This window comes from Mauremys mutica, chromosome 9 (assembly GCF_020497125.1).
Source record: "Mauremys mutica isolate MM-2020 ecotype Southern chromosome 9, ASM2049712v1, whole genome shotgun sequence".
Lineage (NCBI taxonomy): Eukaryota > Metazoa > Chordata > Testudines > Geoemydidae > Mauremys > Mauremys mutica.
In genome coordinates, this window is record NC_059080.1 from 96404010 (window position 1) to 96424321 (window position 20312).

At 49.9% G+C, this 20312-nt stretch overlaps 1 protein-coding gene across 1 annotated transcript in view; it reads right to left on the reverse strand.

Annotated features, from left to right (window-relative positions):
- MCF2L2 (MCF.2 cell line derived transforming sequence-like 2) overlaps positions 1-20312 on the reverse strand; it is a 296032-nt gene that overhangs the window by 221658 nt on the left and 54062 nt on the right. The window contains exon 3 of the mRNA XM_045031256.1: positions 6485-6568. Within this exon, the coding sequence (XP_044887191.1) occupies positions 6485-6568 (84 nt within the window). The remainder of the gene's footprint in view (positions 1-6484; positions 6569-20312) is intronic.

Genomic DNA, 20312 nt, shown 5'->3' on the forward strand with positions numbered 1-20312 from the left:
GGTCTATACTAAGAAGGGGGGGGGATCGAACTAGGGTACGCAAATTCAGCTACGTGAATAGCGTAGCTGAATTCGAAGTATCCTAGTTCGAACTACTCACCCGTCCAGACGCCGCGGGATCGAAGTCCGCGGCTCCAAGGTCGACTCCGCCACCGCCGTTTGCAGTGGTGGAGTTCCGGAGTCGACCGGAGCGCGCGGGGAGTTCAAACTATCGCGTCTAGATTAGACGCGATAGTTCGAACTCCGAGAAGTCGAACGCTATGCGTCGACCCGCACGGTAAGTGTAGACCTACCCTTAGATAGCTGTTAAACAAAACCCCTTCCATGATTTAAAACAGTCTGGCTTAAAAATCCTTGCCATTTTTAGTTGCTCCCAAGAGCAAAAGGAATGAAGTTGCATCTTAGAATTGATTTCTGCTGAAGGTTCAGAAAAAAGGCATTGCTTGCTCTGACTGGTGTAGCTGGGTAAGAAATATTTGAAATGTAGTCTGACCCCGGCTGAGTACCTCCTCTGCCACTCTTGGCCCTGCTCCAAAGGGCGTGGTGCAGATAGGGTGACCAGGTGTCCGGTTTTCAACCGCAATGCCTAGTCAAAAAGGGACCCTGGCAGCTCCGGTCAGCACCGCCGAGTGGGTTGTTAAAAGTCTGGTTGGCAGTGCTGCAGAGATAAGGCAGGCTAGTCCCTACCTGTCCTGGCTCCGCGCTGCGCCCCGGAAGCAGCCAGCAGCTCTGGCTCCTAAGTGGGGAGGCCATGGAGCTCCGCATGCTGCCCCCGCCCCCTGCACCGGCTCCACACTCCCATTGGCTGGGAACCGTGGCCAATGGGAGCTGCGGGGGCAGTGCCTGCGGACAAGAGCAGTGTGCAGAGCCACCTGCCATGGCTCCGCCTAAGAGCCAGACCTGCTGGCTGCTTCCAGGTGCAGAGTGCCAGAACAGCCAGACAGCCTGCCTTAGCCCCGTTCGCCGCTGACCAGGAGCCACCCGAGGTAAGCTTGCTCCCCAACCCTCTACCCCAGAGCCCCCCCTGCACCCCAAACGCTTCATCCCAGACCCATCCCAGAGCCTGTACCCATGGCTTGGAGCAGTGTGAACTGCCCAATTTATCTCATTGGGGTGCTGCTGTACCCAGAGCCTGTACCCCCTCCTGCACCCCATCCCCCTGACCTAGCCCTGACCCCCCTCCAAACCTGGAGCCCCTTCCTGCACCCCAAGCCCCTCATCCCCAGCCCCACCCTAGAGCCTGCACCCCCAGATGGAGCCCTCACCCCCTGCACCCCAACCCTCTGTCCCAGCCCATAGCCCCCTCCCGCACCCTGAACCCCTCTGCCCCATCCCCCATCCTGGAGCCCCCCCCCGCACCCAAAACCCTTCCCCATCCCCACCCCAGAGCCCCGCACCCTCAGACGGAGCCCTCACCCCCTGCACCCCAACCCCCTGACCCCTGCCCCAGCCCAGTGAAAGTGAGTGAGCGTGGGGGAGAGCAAGCCACAGAGGGAGGGGGAATGTAGTGAGCGGGGGGCAGGGCCTTGGGGAAGGGGGCAGGGCTAGGGTGTTCGGTTTTGTGCAATTAGAAAGTTGGCAATCCTAGGTGGCGAGCAGAGCTGAGACCGGCTGAGTGCCTGCTGCACAGGAGTGGCTGGTCAGACCCATGGCCCTGAGCCTACAAACATGGGCGCCAACTTATATGGGCTCTTGGGGCTAAAGCCCCAGGAATATTCATAATCAGGGGCTCTGCTCCACCAATATTTGGAGCTAGGTTCCCCCCCCCCCCAAGCTTCCCTGCCTGAATGTAAAGAGAGCGCACAGCGAGTGTCTCTCTCCCTTGCTTTTGCTGCCGTAGCCTAAGGCTACAGCTGCAGCATTAGCATAAGAACAATGCTAACTAACTGCTGCTGTAGAGGGGGAGGGGAGTGGAAGACGGACATCACTCACCTTAGCAGCTGCTGGGGCTTCCGTGAGTGTTTGACCCTATGATTTTTTATTATGTTTGAGTTTTTGACCCTATGATTCCCTCCCCTGCCCCAGCCCCCACTCCTATCCCCAGTGAGGCGCAGCAGGCTACACAGGGGAGGCAGGAAGCCACATGTGAAGGCAATGCCCCCTCCCCCAGCACCCACCAACCCACCCGCCACAGGAGGGATGGGAGAGGGAGGCTTCCTAGACCTGAGCAGCTGGGGCTTGGGTGAATTTTATGACACCCTGCTCCCCCACCCCATAGCCAGCCATCCACAGTGAAGTTATGGTGAGGTGATGGCAACCCCCCCATCATAGGGGAGGCGAGTGAGCTTTCTGGACCTGAGGGGCCCTAGGAGCATGTGCAGTGATTGTGGTGCAGAGTGAGTGTGCTGTGGGGGTAGGGGGCAGAGGAGGGGTCCCTCCCCTGGAGCTTGCTGCTGCCAGTGGTGGTGATGGGGAGTCCTCTCTGGCCCTAGCCCTGGGGCAGCCTATCTGCACCTCATTGCTGTGAATCCAGCCCCACCCCAGAACCCTCACCTGAGGGGAAAAACATGCAACTTAAATTTGGTGGTCAGTTTGGAGTATCATTGTATTTAGCACAATATTTGATTATTTTACACCCTTCAAAGTATGTAACTGGTCGTATACAGGTGTTTTCTCTGAATACTGTCTGTGTGCCTCAGTTTCCCCAATGCATTTCTTAAGGCTCTAGATGGTGGGATAAGGGGGTGTGATTTAGAGGGCCAGTGTGACTTACAGGGTGCAGGGGGGAAACACCATTTTGGGCCCCACCAAAAATTATGCGAACCTGCCGCCTATGCCTACAAAGCAGTCATTGATCAGTGGGCAGGAGCACTGTGGGACTGCCCTGGGTGGACTAAGTTCACGGTTGCAGTTGCTGCGTCAGGATTCGTCATCTACGCTGAGGCTGCAATAGTAGACAATATGGTGCTTGGAGCAATTGCAAGTGCATTAGGGGTGTGTGGGTGAAAGCCTGTGCACAGATGCAGGCACTTTTATGTGTGGACTCACATGGGATAAGAGGGAAGGTCCTCTCCTGGATCAGTAACTGGTTTGCCAGAAGCTGGGAATGGACAACAGGGGATGGATCACTGATTGCCTCTGGGGCACCTGGCATTGGCCACTGTGGGAAAACAGGATACTGGGCTAGGTGGACCATTGGTCTGGCTCAGTATGGCTGTTCTTATGGGCGTGTGTTGTGTAGCTTGTTAGGCACGATAGGGGGATGCAACAGTATTGGCAACACCAGAATGAGCTAATGCAGAAGAGGAGCGAAGGAGCCAGTTCACTCGTCACGCCATCTTTGGCCTGCCTGCGGACTGAAGATAGTTATCAATGGTGGCTGTGGGATGAACACTGGGAATCAGACAGAAACTCTTTGAACCAGCCGGTCTCCCACGGAGATAAGATCTAACCATCACTCAATGACACCATTTAAATCACGAGCAAAAGCCAAAGTCTGGAGTGCGGAGAATTGTTTTTAAAAAAGCTGCTGTGGCTGAGTCACCACCAGACAGACCCCAACTCCCCTGGCTCTCAGTCCTGGCCAGGCTGTTTCTCACATCAACATGCAGTACCGTATATTACACACCGAAACAGGACGCCATGGCGAGGAATGAACCAAACTAGCTTATACGGTAGGTACAGAGCTGGGCTCACGGAAACCTGGCTTCCCTCTTCCCCAAAGCACAGACAAACTGACTGCTCCACAGCCCCATAACACTGCCAGCTGGAGTGCAAAAGACTCTGCCCTCCGCCTAATCCAGCCTAGTCTAGAGCCAGTCGGTCGCTGTTTGATGAACAAGGCTCTTCTTCCACCAGCCCTGTAGTGGAGGGTCTCTGCATGGCTCTGGTCCATCCTCAGGGCAGGGGGCTCTGTCCTCTGGACAAGAGCGGACTGGGAGGGTGGCTTTAGCCCCTGCAAACCTGCCTTTGGGCATGGAAAGAAGCAGGCAAAGGAAGTCCCTAACTACAGGACTTGGGGTGGAGGTCTGGGGAGAGGTTACAGGGCCCGACGTTGCCTATGTTGCCCTGTACAACAATTGCAGGTACACCTCTACCCCGACAGAACGCTGTCCTCGGGAGCCAAAAAATCTTACCGCGTTATAGGTGAAACCACGTTATATCGAACTTGGTTTGGTCCACTGGAGTGCCCCTCCCCCGAGCACTGCTTTACCGCGTTATATCCGAATTCGTGTTATATTGGGTCGCGTTATGTCGAGGTAGAGGTGTATTACAACTACCTGCTAGGGGAGCTCTTTGGCATCTTTGCCAATTGACAGCTCCAGAGAGGTCAGCTGACTCCAGTGTTGGGAGGAAAGGATGGGGGTGCTCTTGACTCACTGGTTCTCTTCTCAAGGGAAACCCAAACACCCATGCAGAGATGTCCATGGGGCACTGCCACCTCCTGGCATCACTTTCCAGCAACCTCTCCCCCATATATGGCAGCGGAGGAGGTGCCTGGATCTCCACCTCTGGGGAAGAGATGGGGTTGGGCACAAAAGGGTGGCAGTACCTGTACAGTGGGCCTGAGTCCAGGTTTGTCCCTATCAGACTCGCACACATGCACTTACCTCCCCCCCAGAACATCTTGGGAAGTTACCCAGAAAGCTCCAGAGAGTCCTGGCTCTGAACAGCACTGAGATACAGCACCGCAACGGCAGCATAGGCTCAAATTATCTCTTGCTAAACTCATCTACCCAGAAGAGTGGAAAAATTTCTGCACCCTGCATTTCCTACTTGTATCTTAGCTGGATTCTTCTTGTCGCACGGTTTTAACTTTCCGTCATTGTAGTAATAATTATCTGTGTTTCTGTCTGTAGATTATTAAAGAATGTTTTTAAAAATCCTGTTAACTTCATCATCACTGCCCACATTTTAGAAATGGGAAAACTGAGCCTCAAATACACTGAGTGACATATCCAAGGTAACACAGCAGCATCAGAACTCAAACCTAAGATTCCCAATTCCAAAAAACTCAGTCAAACCCACCAGACTTGCTAGACACATTGTTTAGGGCTGTCTGATCCAGCAAAGTGCTGAGTAGGGCTGGCTGGAAAACAAGAATTCCATTTTGTGAAAACTTCAAGGTTTCGGAATTCGTTTTCATTCTGCATTGGAACAAAACCAAGATCTTTTGAAATTTTTCATGAAAAAAATAAAAATAAAATAAAAATAGCCTGTGGTTAAAGTATTCATCAAGTCTCCACTCCACAGAGTCTCACTGGCCCAACACATATTTCATAAGTCCCTGCTCTCAATCAAGCAGATCATAGCCTTGAACCTAGGTCGCCCACATCCCACCTAGTGATCTAACCAGTGGGCTACAGATGATTCTGAGATGGGCCTCTCTCATACGTATTTTGAACATAAATTCCATCCTGGGCCACTGAAACCAAAACATTTCGGTTTTGGCAAACAGGCATTTCCAACAAAAAGCGTTTTGTCAAGAAATTCCCAACCAGCTCTCGTGCTGAGCGCCCTCAGGTTCACGCCTCTTACTGGAATTGCTCAGCACCTTGCAGAACAGGGCCCTGAACTTTTCTGAGCCTCGGTTTGATAAGCCAGAAGCAGTGGTGTTTCCCTACTACGTGCGAGAGGCAGTGCTAAATCGTAAGAATGCTCATCATTTGCACTGACATGTACACCCTCAACAAGCCGATCTGCATGAACAGAGCTAGATGAATCCTACAAAGTGCAAGAACATTTGTTTGAATAAAAGACACAAACTTGCTGTGATGCTTTCATTCGGTGTTTGAGAACATTCATAAAAGTGAATTTTTGTTTGGAGAAAGAGAAAGTGCCTTAAATTTGAGGATCTAAAAGCATATTACAGTTATGAATGAGTTAAACCTCAGGCAGGGAAGTAAAATCTCCGTTTTATCAATGAGGAAACAGAGGCAGAGAGGTTAAGTGACTTGCCAAAGGTCATACAAGCAGTCAGCGGCACAGACAATTCAAGAACCCATACCATAATTCTTAGTTCTCTGCTGTAGACAAAATATTGATGCTAAATTGTTGGTTACATAACTAAGTAAACATTTAAAGATCAACTAGCTCTCTTAGGAATCACGTCCTTTTGGTGTTTCTGTAAAGTGTCATGCAAACCTCTGGAGCAATATAAGAAATACACAATCACCACAAATCATTTGAAAAGATGATAGTCTTATATTTCAAGTGAATCCTTCCTAAAACAAAACCGGTTGGGGGATAGACACATCAAGCTCCCAAAAAAACCAAAATATAAATAAATGCTACTTTAGTTTTTTACCTTCTAAATCTAATTGATTTGGGGGGGAACCGTTGCCTGAAAATCAAGAACTATGAGGTGGTGTTTATCAACGCCACATACTACCAAGGTTTAATATTAACCATTCCGCCCATGGACAATATTAAAAAAGTTGTTGCAACTGCAATGCAGAGCTGGGAGGATGCGGAACAGCCAATGTGGCACATATCAGCATGTTTCCCAAAGAATCCAAGAACTCAATTTAAATTCAGTCCTTACCTGACAGGATGGCAAATTGCCTGTGGAGCTGCTCAATTATATCCACTGCGACCAGCGGCCTTATCTCCTGCTGCATGATTTCATCTGTACAAGGGAAAAGAGAAACCCTCACTGAGTTAACCAGACCCTTCACTAGAGCTCCATTAGAACCCAGCAAGACAAAGGATATTCTCAGAGGTTAAGAGCCTGGCATGAGCATTGGCTCCGATCTTATCATATGACTCTTCACAGTGGAGGAGCTTATGATACAGAAAGTCCCATCTCCAATCCAGTTACTTTATCTATTGTCCTGTGTTTGCAGAGAGCGCTTTTCATAAAGCGACTCCAATAGATTTAGCAGAGCTTGTCACAAGTTTGCTCAAGACCACGGGCCTCTCTTTGCAACTTCATGTTCCATATTAAGCCACTGCATCTGGGCTCCCAGATAAAGCTGCTTTTCAGTCCTTTGAAACAGTGATGGCTATTTTAGATACAGTACCATGTTCCACCCCCCTTCCCTTTGCACTCCACAGAAGGGCTTTTTGAGTAACTGACCAGCCTCCCTCCCCTGCCCCTCCCCTTCCTTTGCTGATGCTTTTTTCGCAACAAGAAAATACATAGCAAAAGGAGGAAATAAGGAACCATGGGGCTTTCTTCTCACCAAAACAAAGCCTGCTCTTTTGAAGTTAAGATTTAAAAGTAGCTAAAGACAGCAAGGGGGAGGGCGCAACAAGCTGCGGATTCTAACTGGATGCATTTAGTGGTCAGGAACCACAGTCTTACATTGAACTAGTTAGATTCTTTCCTCTCCAGAATGTGGGGCCTCTCTGGCTTTTTTCTGTTTGAATCTGAAATGGTTTATTTACAGGGGGATAAATCAGAGTTTCTGAACGTTTGCCAGCCAGGTCCCATTGTACTAGGTTCTGTACAAACATATAGTAGGAGATAGTCCCTGCCCTGCAGAGTGTTCAATAGAAATAGACAGAACAAAGAATGAAGGAAGGAAGCACAATATCCCCATTTTACAGATGGGGAACTGAGGTCCAGAGAGAGTAAGTGACTCCTCAAAATCACATAGGGCCTGCATGGCAGAGCTCTGAATTAAGCCTATATCTCCGATGTCTCAATCTACTGCCTTAACCACAAGTCCATCTTTCCTTTCAATATGCAGGCATTAGAACATCAGAACTTCAAGCGCCGTCTATAATCTGGGGCAAACTTGCCAATAGGCTCATTGTGACTCATCTCAGCAGCTTTCCAAAAACGCTGGGATTATGGTGCTAATCTTTAAACTGAGCAACCTCAACTGGTAAAACATCCTGCCTCCCCTCATTCTCTGCAAACATATGTCTCTGACCTGTTTTCAGCAGATCAGTTGATCCCAGTGAATCCTGCCAAAGCTTTAAGACGGCTAACTGGAGGGCGTTAGGGTCATTGCCCTCTTACAGAAAGAATGTGATGATGAGTAAATATATGCAGAGAATGCTGAGTAGCTTCTGCTCCATGCATCAAATGCAAAGGGGAAAAAAAAATCCATGCAACAGAACACACTCTCTAGGGACACGATCGTGCACACCGTCACCCACAGGAACCAGGGTCTGCAGAACTGGGCCTCTACACAGTTGCATAAATTAGTCAAAGGGGCCATGATGTTAAATTAACCCCTCCACTCAAGATCTCCATTTGGCCCAATCATTTACAATGGCTGCTGAGTGCTGCTTACCCTCATTTCTGTGGTTACTTAGGTATTCTTCTCACTGAAAAAGCAAAGACTTAGAAAAGTCCCAGGATACAGTCCTTCTGGCTACAGGCAGACAGGAGGGTTACTAGGATGATGGATCTCTCCTTTAAAATTACTTCCCAGAACTGTGTTTTGGGCTAGATCCCATCGTCATGGAAACTCGCCAACTCACGTGAAGACCCTCGCTGGAGCAGCGCTTGTAGTCAAACAGGGAGATGGAAGAACAGGCTGCCTCCATGGACAGAAGCTTAGCACTGTGCCATGGCTGACCGGGCAGCTAAAGGGCAGGTAACACTGCAGAGAATTGGGACCTCCGATAAATATGAAAAGCTTTGCTCTAACTTTTTTAGAAATCTGATTAATTCCAAGTGAATGGAAACAGGTCACTCTCCTTTCCCCCTGCACCCTTGGCCCCTCTTCCTTCCCCCTTTCCTCCCATTCTTTTCCTTTTTTTGTTCTTTCCATCTTTTTTCCAAAAACAAGGGGAGATCAATAAAATATAAATTAAAGAAAAATCAGGGGTGGGGGTCTCCTCAGAACAGCCGGGGTCACGCTAGCAAGGGAGCAGAAAGTCAATCACAGGGAGAGGAGGGCTGGTGCAGGGAGTAAAATCAAGTGTTGTCGAAAGGTGGCAGGCTTGAGATTAGCTGTCCTGTATTTATTCAAAGGACACAGCTTGGGCAGTGGCAATCTAAGCTTCCACTCCAACTCTACCTAGCAGGGATACCCCAAGAGTGGATCAGACCCTCTGAGTGGTCAGTGAATAGCCCCTCTGCTGAGGCTGGTAACAGAGTTGGTGGGTTGCAAATACCCATTGACTTGAAAAGGAGCAGGATGGGATCCTCCAACCATGCAACGTCCTCCCCGGGCCAAGCGTTAGGGACAGACGCTATGTGGAACAACATTAAACTGAACTGTAGTGCTTATATAACTGGGCATGTGAGCCAGCAAGGGGCTCTGCAGGCGCCTCCCATCTCACACACAGCTCTGCCAACTCTTGCTGCTGCAGGATGCCAGTTTCCTAGGCCACATTTAGCCCTGGTGTAAGTGGGCACAACTCATGGCAGCCACTGGGCGTCTCACGCGCTGATGCCGAGGTTTACTTTGGCCGCCGTTAGTCCAAATCATCGTGGGAGGAGCTCAGCTTTATGAAATACTTCCCTTCAGATTTAGCAGCCACACCAGCTGTTAGACAAGATCATTATAGCTTGCAGGCACTGCCAGCTGGCTTTCCGGTTAGCCTTAGCGAACAGGGCTCATCAGAACGTCTGTGACACAGGGGGGAGGTGGAAGGGTGGGAGAGAAGAGGGGACAAGAAAGAACTTACAAACAAACGTATCAAAATCATCATTAAAACATTGAGTACAAAACACGGTTTTAATCGACTTTGAAAAGTACGACAAACTAGCTCTCTGGGGCAGGGACTGTCCTTTAGTTCTGTTTGCACAGCGCTGGTACAGGGGCCCATGGTCGAGGACTGGGGCCCCTAGACACTGCCATAATACAAATAATATATAACAATTTTTGGAAAAACCCTCTCTTCCCCCCTCCCCCCCAGCTCCATCCTTGGTCTTGAGGATCCGCCTCCCGGTGGGATTTAAACCGAAGAAGTCAATACATCTGGAGTGAAGGACAGCAGCTGAGGCCATCCAGGATTGATGGGTGCATTTCCATTCTGTTTACACAACCAATTAGCAATGTTATCAACCCCTGCAGCTCCTCTGGCACTGGGCACTGTGGATGGCTGGAAGAAAATCGGGAGATGGTGCTAATGAATGACTGTGGAACCAGCGTCCACCAACGGAGTGGCTGGTTCGTGTGAGGCACGTGAGGCAGGTGAGGGGAGCTGTTTTACTCTACTGCCTAGAGGCCTCACTCAAGATCAGGGCCCCAGACACATTGTAAGAGACAGTCCCTGTCCCAAAGAGCTTACAATCTACACAGAGAAGACACTGAGGGTGGGAAGGAAACAGAGGGGCGAGGAGTCTTGCTCAAGGTCACACAGCTGGGAAGCGAACCCAGGTCTCTTCCTGTGTCAGCTGGCAGGATCTTGCCTTTAGGATGCCGACTGAGGCACCCTGCACCATTGAATCACCCCTTGACCTGAGGCTGGGTTGATTCTGTGTCCCACATCCCCACGTGGTATTACAGCAAAACCGTTTGTGGCTTTTCTTAAGCCTGGAGTCTAGTCGTAGGGATAGCGCTGTGGAAGCCAGGACCATCCTACTCAATGGGGGATGGGTGGGAACTGCCCTGGCACTGATGACAACCAGCTAAATTGCCACAGCCTCGGTGAGCGGAGACGGCAACGCGGGTTGACTCCACTGTATAACAGATGTGTTTATAGTCTGGCACCAGCTTATTTGGGTTCATCCCCCCGCCCCATACAGACGTCAAACACAGCCTTCGAGCAAACTCCCGCATTAGCTTTGTAGGGCACAGAGCAGCAGGGTTTCCCTTCTCTCAGAGACAAAGGGTGCTGCCCTGAACAGCCAAGCTAGACTCTCTCTTCCATCGAAACACGCCTCCCACGTGGTTTGGGGTTTAAGACACTTGTTAGCCCCAGCTCTAGACGGCCTTGTCACTGTCCTGCTCAGCACTGCTGCAAAGCCTCGCCTCAGCGGTTCCACTGCGCATAAAGAATTTGTAAAGCCATTGAAGCAGGAGGACTGAAGCCCAGGTCTCCCACCTCACGTGAGTTACTGTAACCAGCCAGCTACAGAGCCGCTTGCTCTTGGTCTGTCTCTCCAGCCCACTGACTCTCTCAGGAATATGCACTTTGCTGCCCTTGGGAAAGTGTTGCCCAAATGTGGGCAAGTTACCAGTCAGCCTCACACCTGCTCATTAGAGACTTGTTAGCATTTAGCCTCTACGTTCGCGAAACAGTCCGTCCGCACTGAGCATGCTCCCTCCTGTCGTGGCTCCGACATGTGACCAGACACTGCACACACTGTTCGCACCCAGTGACTGGGCATGTTCTATTTTAGGGCTGCGGGGACGGAGCAGGATTGTCCTTTCAATTGATCTTCCCATCTGTGGGGGCCACTATGGTTACCAGCACCAGAATTGAGAGCAGGGACTGTTGACTCTCCTGTGCTTTCAGTGATCCCCTGCTGGTGCCCAGGTGGCACGGAGAAGAAGCAGGAGATTCCTGCATCTGAGTCAGGCTGAGTGAGGAACCCACAGGTGGGGTGTGGTCGGGGGAGATGTGAGAGGGTGAGGAGCAGGAGTTAGGGACAGGACATGAAAATAGGAGTGGAGTGTGGGGAGGAAGCAGGAGTCAGGAATAGGGAAAAGGCAGGAGCCAGGAAGTTCTCAAAAACATGAAAATGGCTTTAAAATTCTAATAAAATTTGAGGTTTCAGAGTAGCAGCCATGTTAGTATGGTACCATCTGGTTTTTAAACTTTTAAGATGCTGGTTTTCAAGCTTTTCTCTGCAACCACAAAGGGTAGAAACTTCCTTTTCAAACGAAAGCTGAGATTCTCAGTTAATCAACTGACTCCAAGAACTGAAGCTTTAAGAAAAGTTTCAAGTCTCATGAGAAATCTCATATGGACTATAAGGAGAAATCTCACCTAGTCAGTGGCATTCACAAGACCTAGGTCCTTAGCAAGCCTCATTTCTATGACTTCATTTTGTCCTTTCCCACAAAAATCCATTAGTGCACAAGAGAGCATCAAAACCAGAACATTTCTATTTTAAAAAACAAAAACGTATAAAGCAACTATAAGAGGGGGAAGCAAACCAAGGCTGGTTAGCATTAGTCATGCATTTTACATGTTTGCCAATGCAATGAAGGCAAGTCGTTGTTTGTTGTTTTTTTAATAATCTCCAGTACCCTGGAGCAACAGTAGCAGAGTCTGTCGTATTAGCGATGGGAGTGATGTTTTAGTTCATGTAATCCGCCCACCAAAGCCTAGCTAGACTCATGGGAAGTGAGTAGTTCTGATTAACTCTGCCACAGACGATGCCCAAACCTATGCCTTGTTTTCACAACAGTGTCACCAAGCTGTGCGCTTTCCATATGAAATCAAGAGCAATAGTGAAGTTCCTAGAAGACTTCGTGGAGAGACTCAGACTTCCCTCTTTTTGGGGTCAAATTTCTGTTTGGAGCAGGGTTTTCGTTTTTATTTGTTTGTAACATTTTATTCATTTCTTGCATTTATTCATTCTGTGCATTCTCTCACATTGCCATTAGAGATACCCCCCAATTAATGTGGAGTGCCAAAGTGGGTTTTGGTGATGACTCATCTCTGATCATTATTATAGTGGTTGAGAAATTAAGGGGAACTTTGAAGTTAGACCCTGACTGGTTTGGGGACATAAGAGACCCTTGAACCACCAAAGGTTTGGAGAAGCTTGTCCGCATATTTTGAAGTCTGTGCCTAGGGACTGCTGATCTCTCTCTACCCGGGATCATTTAATCCAATCTTTGCTTGATCGTTTGCTGGTGGAGCTGTGCACCCTGTTGCTCGGAGGCTGGACTCTGGAATATAATTCAGGCGGACTGATTTCGGTTTCATAAGAACATAAGAACGGCTGTACCGGGTCAGACCAAAGGTCCATCTAGCCCAGTATCTGTCTACCGACAGTGGCCAATGCCAGGTGCCCCAGAGGGAGTGAACCTAACAGGCAATGATCAAGTGATCTCTCTCCGGCCATCCATCTCCATCCTCTGACGAACAGAGGCTAGGGACACCATTCTTACCCATCCTGGCTAATAGCCATTTATGGACTTAGCCACCATGAATTTATCCAGTTCCCTTTTAAACATTGTTAGAGTCCTAGCCTCTTTAATCTTTCCTCTTATGGGACCCTCTCCAAACCCCTAATCATTTTAGTTGCCCTTTTCTGAACCTTTTCTAGTGCTAGAATATCTTTGTTGAGGTGAGCAGACCACATCTGTACACAGTATTCGAGGTGTGGGCGTACCATGGATTTATATAAGGGCAATAATATATTCTCAGTCTTATTCTCTATCCCCTTTTTAATGGTTTCTAACATCCTGTTTGCTTTTTTGACCGCCTCTGCACACTGTGCGGACATTTTCAGAGAACTATCCACGATGACTCCAAGATCTTTTTCCTGACTTGTTGTAGCTAAATTAGCCCCCATCATATTGTATGTATAGTTGGGGTTATTTTTTCCAATGTGCATTACTTTACATTTATCCACATTAAATTTCATTTGCCATTTTGTTGCCCAATCACTTAGTTTTGTGAGATCTTTTTGAAGTTCTTCACAATCTGCTTTGGTCTTAACTATCTTGAGTAGTTTAGTATCATCTGCAAACTTTGCCACCTCACTGTTTATCCCTTTCTCCAGATCATTTATGAATAAATTGAATAGGATTGGTCCTAAGACTGACCCTTGGGGAACACCACTAGTTACCCCTCTCCATTCTGAGAATTTACCATTAATTCCTACCCTTTGTTTCCTGTCTTTTAACCAGTTCTCAATCCATGAAAGGACCTTCCCTTTTATCCCATGACAGCTTAATTTACGTAAGAGCCTTTGGTGAGGGACCTTCTTTTATAAATAACTAAACCATGCTGGTTTCGCTTCTCTTGTAACCACGGCACCCTAAAAACCTTAAGGGGGAAACATACCAAAAGAAAGACTTAGGTTTTTCTTAGGACGTGTGCTCATTGGGGAAGGAATGAGCACCCTCCTTAGGTTTGTCCCATGCCTAGTACACAGGGACCTTCATGGCTAGGTCCTCTAGGTGCTACCACAGTATCAAATAAATTCAGAGCAGCTGGCCTGCTTTGGTGGCTCAGCAAAAAGATACAGTGGTGGGTTCCAGAACAATCTGTGAACATCCTATGCCCACTGTGCATGTGAGTAAATGACAACATGAGGTGCTCTTCAGGGGAAAATAGGCCCTTGGGCCTGTGATTTGTGAGGATCAGGGGGGTGATGAGGGTCTCTGGAGCAGGGACTGAAGAATTCTGGGGGTACTGCTGTACTGTTGCAGGGTGAATCTCAGTTGCACAGCATAGTGCAAGCTGGGAAGGGGCATATAGTAAAAGTGGGAGCAAAGAATAGGTCTGATCAGACCCTCACAATAACTGACAAATTCTGCATCTAAAACAAAACCCTCTGGACGAGTTTGCTGGAATGAAAAGAAAAATCAGATTTCTGCGCCATGCAAAGTGCGGACTGGTTTTGGCGGGGGGAGAAACTGAACATAACGTGTAGGCTTGGAAGGGGTTAGCAAATGGCGTGGCTAGCTATGCCATTGCTGCAAAGCTACGGGAATCCTGCAGGGCAGAACAGAGGTTTTCTGGGTGCTAGCAAGGACTCTTCGGTGGCTACAAACATTCAATTGTGGTGGTGCTGATGCTTCTTCAGACTGCTCTGGTTTTAAAGTAGAGTGGCTGTAAATGGGCAGCAACCACAAGGTGACTTTCCTTCTGGTGGCGGGTGCTGCCTTCAGAGCTGTCTCGTCAGCCACAGAGCAGGTACAGCACGGGCAGCAGCAGCGCAAGTGTCCGCCATTTTGCTCTGCTCCTCGGTGCTTCATCCCTGCCTGGCGGGGACAGAGTTAGGTTCAGCTGTCTGCCCTTGCAGCCCTTGGCCTCTCTCAGACCGTTAGCATCTAATGTAAAAGCCTGTTCCCCGAGGGAGCATCCTGAGATGTAATTGTCAAGGACACAGGAGTCATTCGGTCTCATCCCAGCAGATTTCACTACAACACAGACTGTAGATTGCAGCACACGCAGGCCTTTCTTCCCCATTGCCTTGTGCTGCTTTTACACAGCTCCAGCAGTATAGAAGGACTGTACAAGTCAGCAGATCTGGCCACTGGTGACTTCCTGGGTAGTGAAGGTTGCCAGGTGTATGGTTTTTGACCGGAACACCTGGTCGAAAAGGGACCCTGGCAGCTCCAGTCAGCACTGCTGACTGGGCTGTTAGAAGTCCGGTCGGCAGCACAACGGGGCTAAGGGAGGCTCCCTACCTGGCTCCCTGTGGCTCCCCAGAAGCAGAGACACGTTCCTCAGCGCCTAGGCAGAGGTGCCGGCTCTGCAGCTCCCATTGGCCAGCCAATGGGAGTTGGGGGGGCAGCGCCTGCAGGTGGAGGCAGCACGCACCATGCACCATGCAGAGCCACTTAGCTGCGCCTTCGCCTCAGAGGCAAGGGACATGTCACCTTAGGCGACTCCCTGGAAGCGGTAAGTGCTGCCCAGAGCCCGTGCCCAAACTCCCACATGGAGCCTGCACCCTGCTCCCCCTCCTTCACCCCAACCCCCATCCCAGCCCTGAGCCCCCTCCTGCACCCAAACTCCCACATGGAGCCTGCACCCTGCTCCCCCTCCTTCACTCCAACCCCCATCCCAGCCCTGAGCCCCTTCCTGCACCCAAACTCTCTCTTGGAGCCCGCAGCCTGCTCCCCCTCCTTCACCCCAAACCCCATCCCAGCCCTGAGCCCCCTACTGCACCCAAACTCCCTCCCAGAGCCTGCACCCCACCACCTGCCCCAACTCAGAACCCCCTCACAGACTCCAAACCCCTTGGCCCCAGCTCAGAGCCCATTCCCATACCCTGAATTCAGGAAAGGGATGGAGCCTCGAGGGAGGGGGTGGGGCAAGGGTGTTTAGTTTTGTGAGATTAGAAAGTTGGCCACCCTGTGGGTAGTGCGGAGGGATTCTCCAGGGGATGCAGTATTGGTTTAATGAGTCTCTACCCCCCTCCACGGCAGCCCCAGCTCAGGCGAGAGGTGGGGGGCAGACCGCATGTGCAGAGCGCTGCTGCTCTCGGGGTGTACTCAGCTGCTGGAACGTCCACTTCGGGGCCGTGGCAACCAAGCATCCGTCAAAGTGTTCTCAGTCAGCTCTGATTTGTCAGGTGAGACGGGCCCCACTCCCTGGGTTCCTACACGGGGCAGATCTCAGCCAAAGCCAATCCCACATCAATGGAAATCCATGGCAAATCCAGTCATTAGGACGTTGACACCTAACCACCAATGACCCAGAGGGAGATGGATTTCCCCACCTCTCAGCAGGGAAGCTGAGCAAGGACCCCAGCTTGAGAACAAAATATTCAAGAGCTGTGAGATGAGGAATAGGCGCTAGCTGCTGGAAAGAGTCAGGACTCTCACCCGGGAACTGACCAAGGAGGTCAGACAGAGAGAGACACCAGGTCTTTACAGAGAGTTCACTACAGCTTGGCTGGGCTCTGGGTTAACCAGAATGGACTTAGACTATGTTTAAACCTTCATTTCTCCTAAGGATTCCAAGGCTGTTTTCCAGTGAACTGATAAGCCTGCCTGCTTTGACAATGCTGCCCGAGTATCACTGCGAATACTTGGTGAGGTGCATTAATCCCTGAACAGTGGGCAAGTCTCTACCGGGAGGCTACCTTGCCTGGACTCCCTGAAGAGAGTTCACAGCGTGAAGCAAGGATGTTGGAGCTGCGGACGTTCAGTCAAAGGAAGTAGTGAGGCCACCTGGAGGAAGGGTGAGACCCCTTGCGGGTCTGGCACCTTGAAGGGGTTCCTCCAAGCAACGGTTCCAAATCTGGGGACATCGCACGACACTGGGGATCCCAGAGAACCACACCTACATGTTTATCTAGGAATCTAGCCCTTCGGCCCCATAGAAACGTAGGACTCAGTGAGTCTGATTCTCCTCTTACACCACCGGGAGAGCAGAGTTACTCCAGCAGAGCCACCAGAGCTACACCAACGTAAGACTGGCATAAGTCAACAGAATCAGGCGCCATAAATTAGTTCTGCGCGCGCGCACACACACTTTTTTCTTCTGTAAAAATAAAAGCATTTACCATACCCCTCCGTCTAGCCCTGCTCCTCTTTTTGATCCCCTAGGGCAGAAGCTGCAGGGATACAAACTCATCTCTAAAAGGGAAAACTTCTCAGTCACACTTTTTGTGATTCCTAAGGGAAGTTAGTCAGACATGGTTCTTGGTAGTTCCCCCCATTTAATCATGGTGCTGCATTTCTGATTGGGATACTTGCACGCTCTCTCTCCTGGCAGGTTTGGTGCAGAGCCTGCAAAAACCAGCTCTTCTATGAGCGGCACCATCAACTTCTGATTACAAACATCATCTTGTTCCCCTTGCTCCACCCTTCACTGAGCAAAGCTGAATTAGTTTATATGCTAATGACAACGAATGGTTTCCAAATGAGCGTCTGAAAGGCGAGCTGCCAGGGTGAAAGACCTGACTGTCTAGCAGAGTGACACAGCAGAGACTTATTGCTTAATGAAAGACACTGAGGCAGCCAGCCATAACAGGATACTGGGGTTTCTTTGTTAATTAGTGACTGGCCACTACCACTGCCCTCAATCTTGGACTCATGGGTTACAAATTTCCAGTGCAAAGTTCATCCCCTCCTTAATGAGGGTGGAAAGATGCATCTTGCATTGATATCACGTTATGTGGGTGTGGGGGGAGGCAGGCACCCTGGGGGTGAAAGAAAACCTTTGTCAAACTCAAGAAGGATGTCATCCTAATTCCCACTCGGCTCGTCCACGATCTGAGTAGAGATCAGCCTTCTGCTCTCGAGCCAGCACAAATCTGTGATTCTAATCGGAGTGTAAAATTAAGATAAACACAGTGAGAAAAAAAACAAACCACACAGGCAGGGATGTGCGCAGGGTCAGAGATTTCATCAGAAACACGTGCACTGAAAGGCTAATGTTGGACTTAAAAAAAACCTGAAGTACAATTAAGATACAGGCCCTGAGTTTTCAAGGCTACTGCATGCTTGTAGTTCCCAATTGACTTTGGTCAGGAGCTGCAGGTGTCCAGCCCCTTTGGAAATAAACCAATCAACCACACTCTATTTAGTTTGAAAAGAGAAAATAAAATGAAACATTTTTTGAAATAAAAAACATCTGCTCAATTCATGAACAAATTTTCTTTTGCCTTGTTTCAAAGGATTCAGTCATCTGAAACATCATGGTTAAGATTTTCAAAGCAGGCTAAGGGATTTTAGGCATGCATCTTCCATTAATTGTAACAGAAGATATCAGTCTAACCCCCACCCCTCCATGTACTGTAAACAAACCAGTTCCCCTCCTGCTCCCCATCTATAAATGCACCTTGGATTAGTAAGCCAGAAAGATGTGTTTTATAGCCCTGTTTGTGCTCTTTGTTTACTGTTTGCAACTCTCTCAGACCATGAAAATCAACAAGAGCAGTTCCACCTATTCGTCCATTGGATCACTGATGTCATTTTCTTTGACAGGTTCCCCAGGCTGCAGTATTTAGATTGCAAATGCTGCAAGGGAATATTTATTTTTGAACAAGCAACTTCCATTATGATTTTTTAAAAATAATTTCATGGGAACATGGTAGGATTTGGATAGTGCAAAAGCTTCTATTTTCAAAATAATTCTCAGCCCCTTTCAAATCTTGGTTTTGTTGCCAGGGCAGAATGGACCAATCTAGAGGTTTAGGAGCAACACCCCCATGGGCTGTAATGCAGCAGGAAAACAGGTGTTAGGCTAGGACGGGGTGGGCGAACTACAGCCCGCGGGACCGTCCTGCCCGGCACCCAAACTCCTGACCTTGGGAGGCTCGCCCCTGACCCCTTCCCCCACTGTCCCCCCTCCCCTGCAGCCTCAGCTCGCTCCACCGCTGGCGCAATGCTCTGGGCGGTGGGAATGAGAGCTTCTGGGGCAGTGCAGCTGCAGAGTCCGGCCTGACCCAGTGCTCTGAGCTGGGTGGTGGTGGCGTGGCCTGGCACCAGCTGGGCGGTGAGGCCGTAGCGCTGGCAGCCACCGGTTCTCCAGGCAGCGTGGTAAGGGGGCAGGGAGCGGGGGGGGGGCGTTGGCTAGAAGGCAGGGGATTTCGGGGTGGTGGTCAGGGGGAGGGGTGTGGATAGGGGTTGGAGCAGTCAGGAGGGAATAGGGGGGTTGGATGGCGGCAGGGGCCCCAGGGGGGCAGTCAGGAAGGAGTGGGGGTTGGATGGGGCAGCAGGAAGCAGTCAGGGGCAGGGGTTCTGGGGGCAGACAGGGGACAGGGAGAAGGGGTATTGGATGGGGCAGAGGTCCTGGGTGTGTGTGTCAGGGAACGGGGTGGGGGTTGGATGGAGCAGGAATCCGGGGGGGGCGGGGGGGCAAGATAGGAGGTGGGGGCCGGGCCACGACCCCCTCCCCAAACCGGCCCTCCGTACAATTTCCAAAACCCAATGCGGCCCTCAGGCCAAAAAGTTTGCCCACCCCTGGGCTAGGAGGATTAGAGGCCTGGTGCTGCAGTCCTTACTCAGACCCAACTCCTATTGACTTGAATGATGCATTGCAGATGCACTTATAGTCCCTTGGGGAGCAGAGACAGCCAGACAATAGCGTGAATGGGATTTCTACTGTCGCACTCCCCATCATGGGACAGAACCAATGCAGTCTTGCAGGTGGCACCCTACGGTGCCCATGAAACAGAAGGAAAAGGTTAAAAAGAAAAAAAAGCTTCTGATTATTCAGAAAAGAGTGTCCCAGAATGACTACGTGAGCAGGAGCTGAACTAATGCCCACGCAGATCTTTCATCACCAGGCAAATCCTTTCTGAAGTTTCTTCTCCCTGTAATGCTAAATCCGGACCAGCGTTTCAATCACTGGGAGCAGCTAATGACTAACACAGAGCTTTGCCTCGGCTCCTCGTCGTGGGAGGATCTGCGAACGTTTCTTCCCAGCCAGAAGCTTTCAGCAGAGATTGTTCAAGTTACATTTGGTTCGTTTCACCATGTGGTCTGCCTTGCTGGCTCGGGAGCTTCATGTTGTTCATTTTTAGCTCTAAATGACAGGGGCACAGAAGTCAGAGATGAAAGTGACTTATGTGGCGGTTATGTTTTTCCATGCTCAAAGAGCAGCCAGAGTCTTCAGTTTGAATGACTTAACGTGGAGCGTGTCTAGTCTAACCTGTGACCAGAGACACACCCGACTCCTGAGTATTAAGCAAAAAACTAGTGCATGACCTATCTGGACATCCCTCGTTTTAAGTTCCTTATACTACATACACTCTGGTAACGGGAGGATCAAGAGATCTACATGCTCAGCTCAACCCCACAAAAGGAAACAGGAAGGAGCAAGAGTGAGGTCTCCATGAGGGAGAACACAAGGTCCGTCTCCTCTGTCATCTGAGGCCT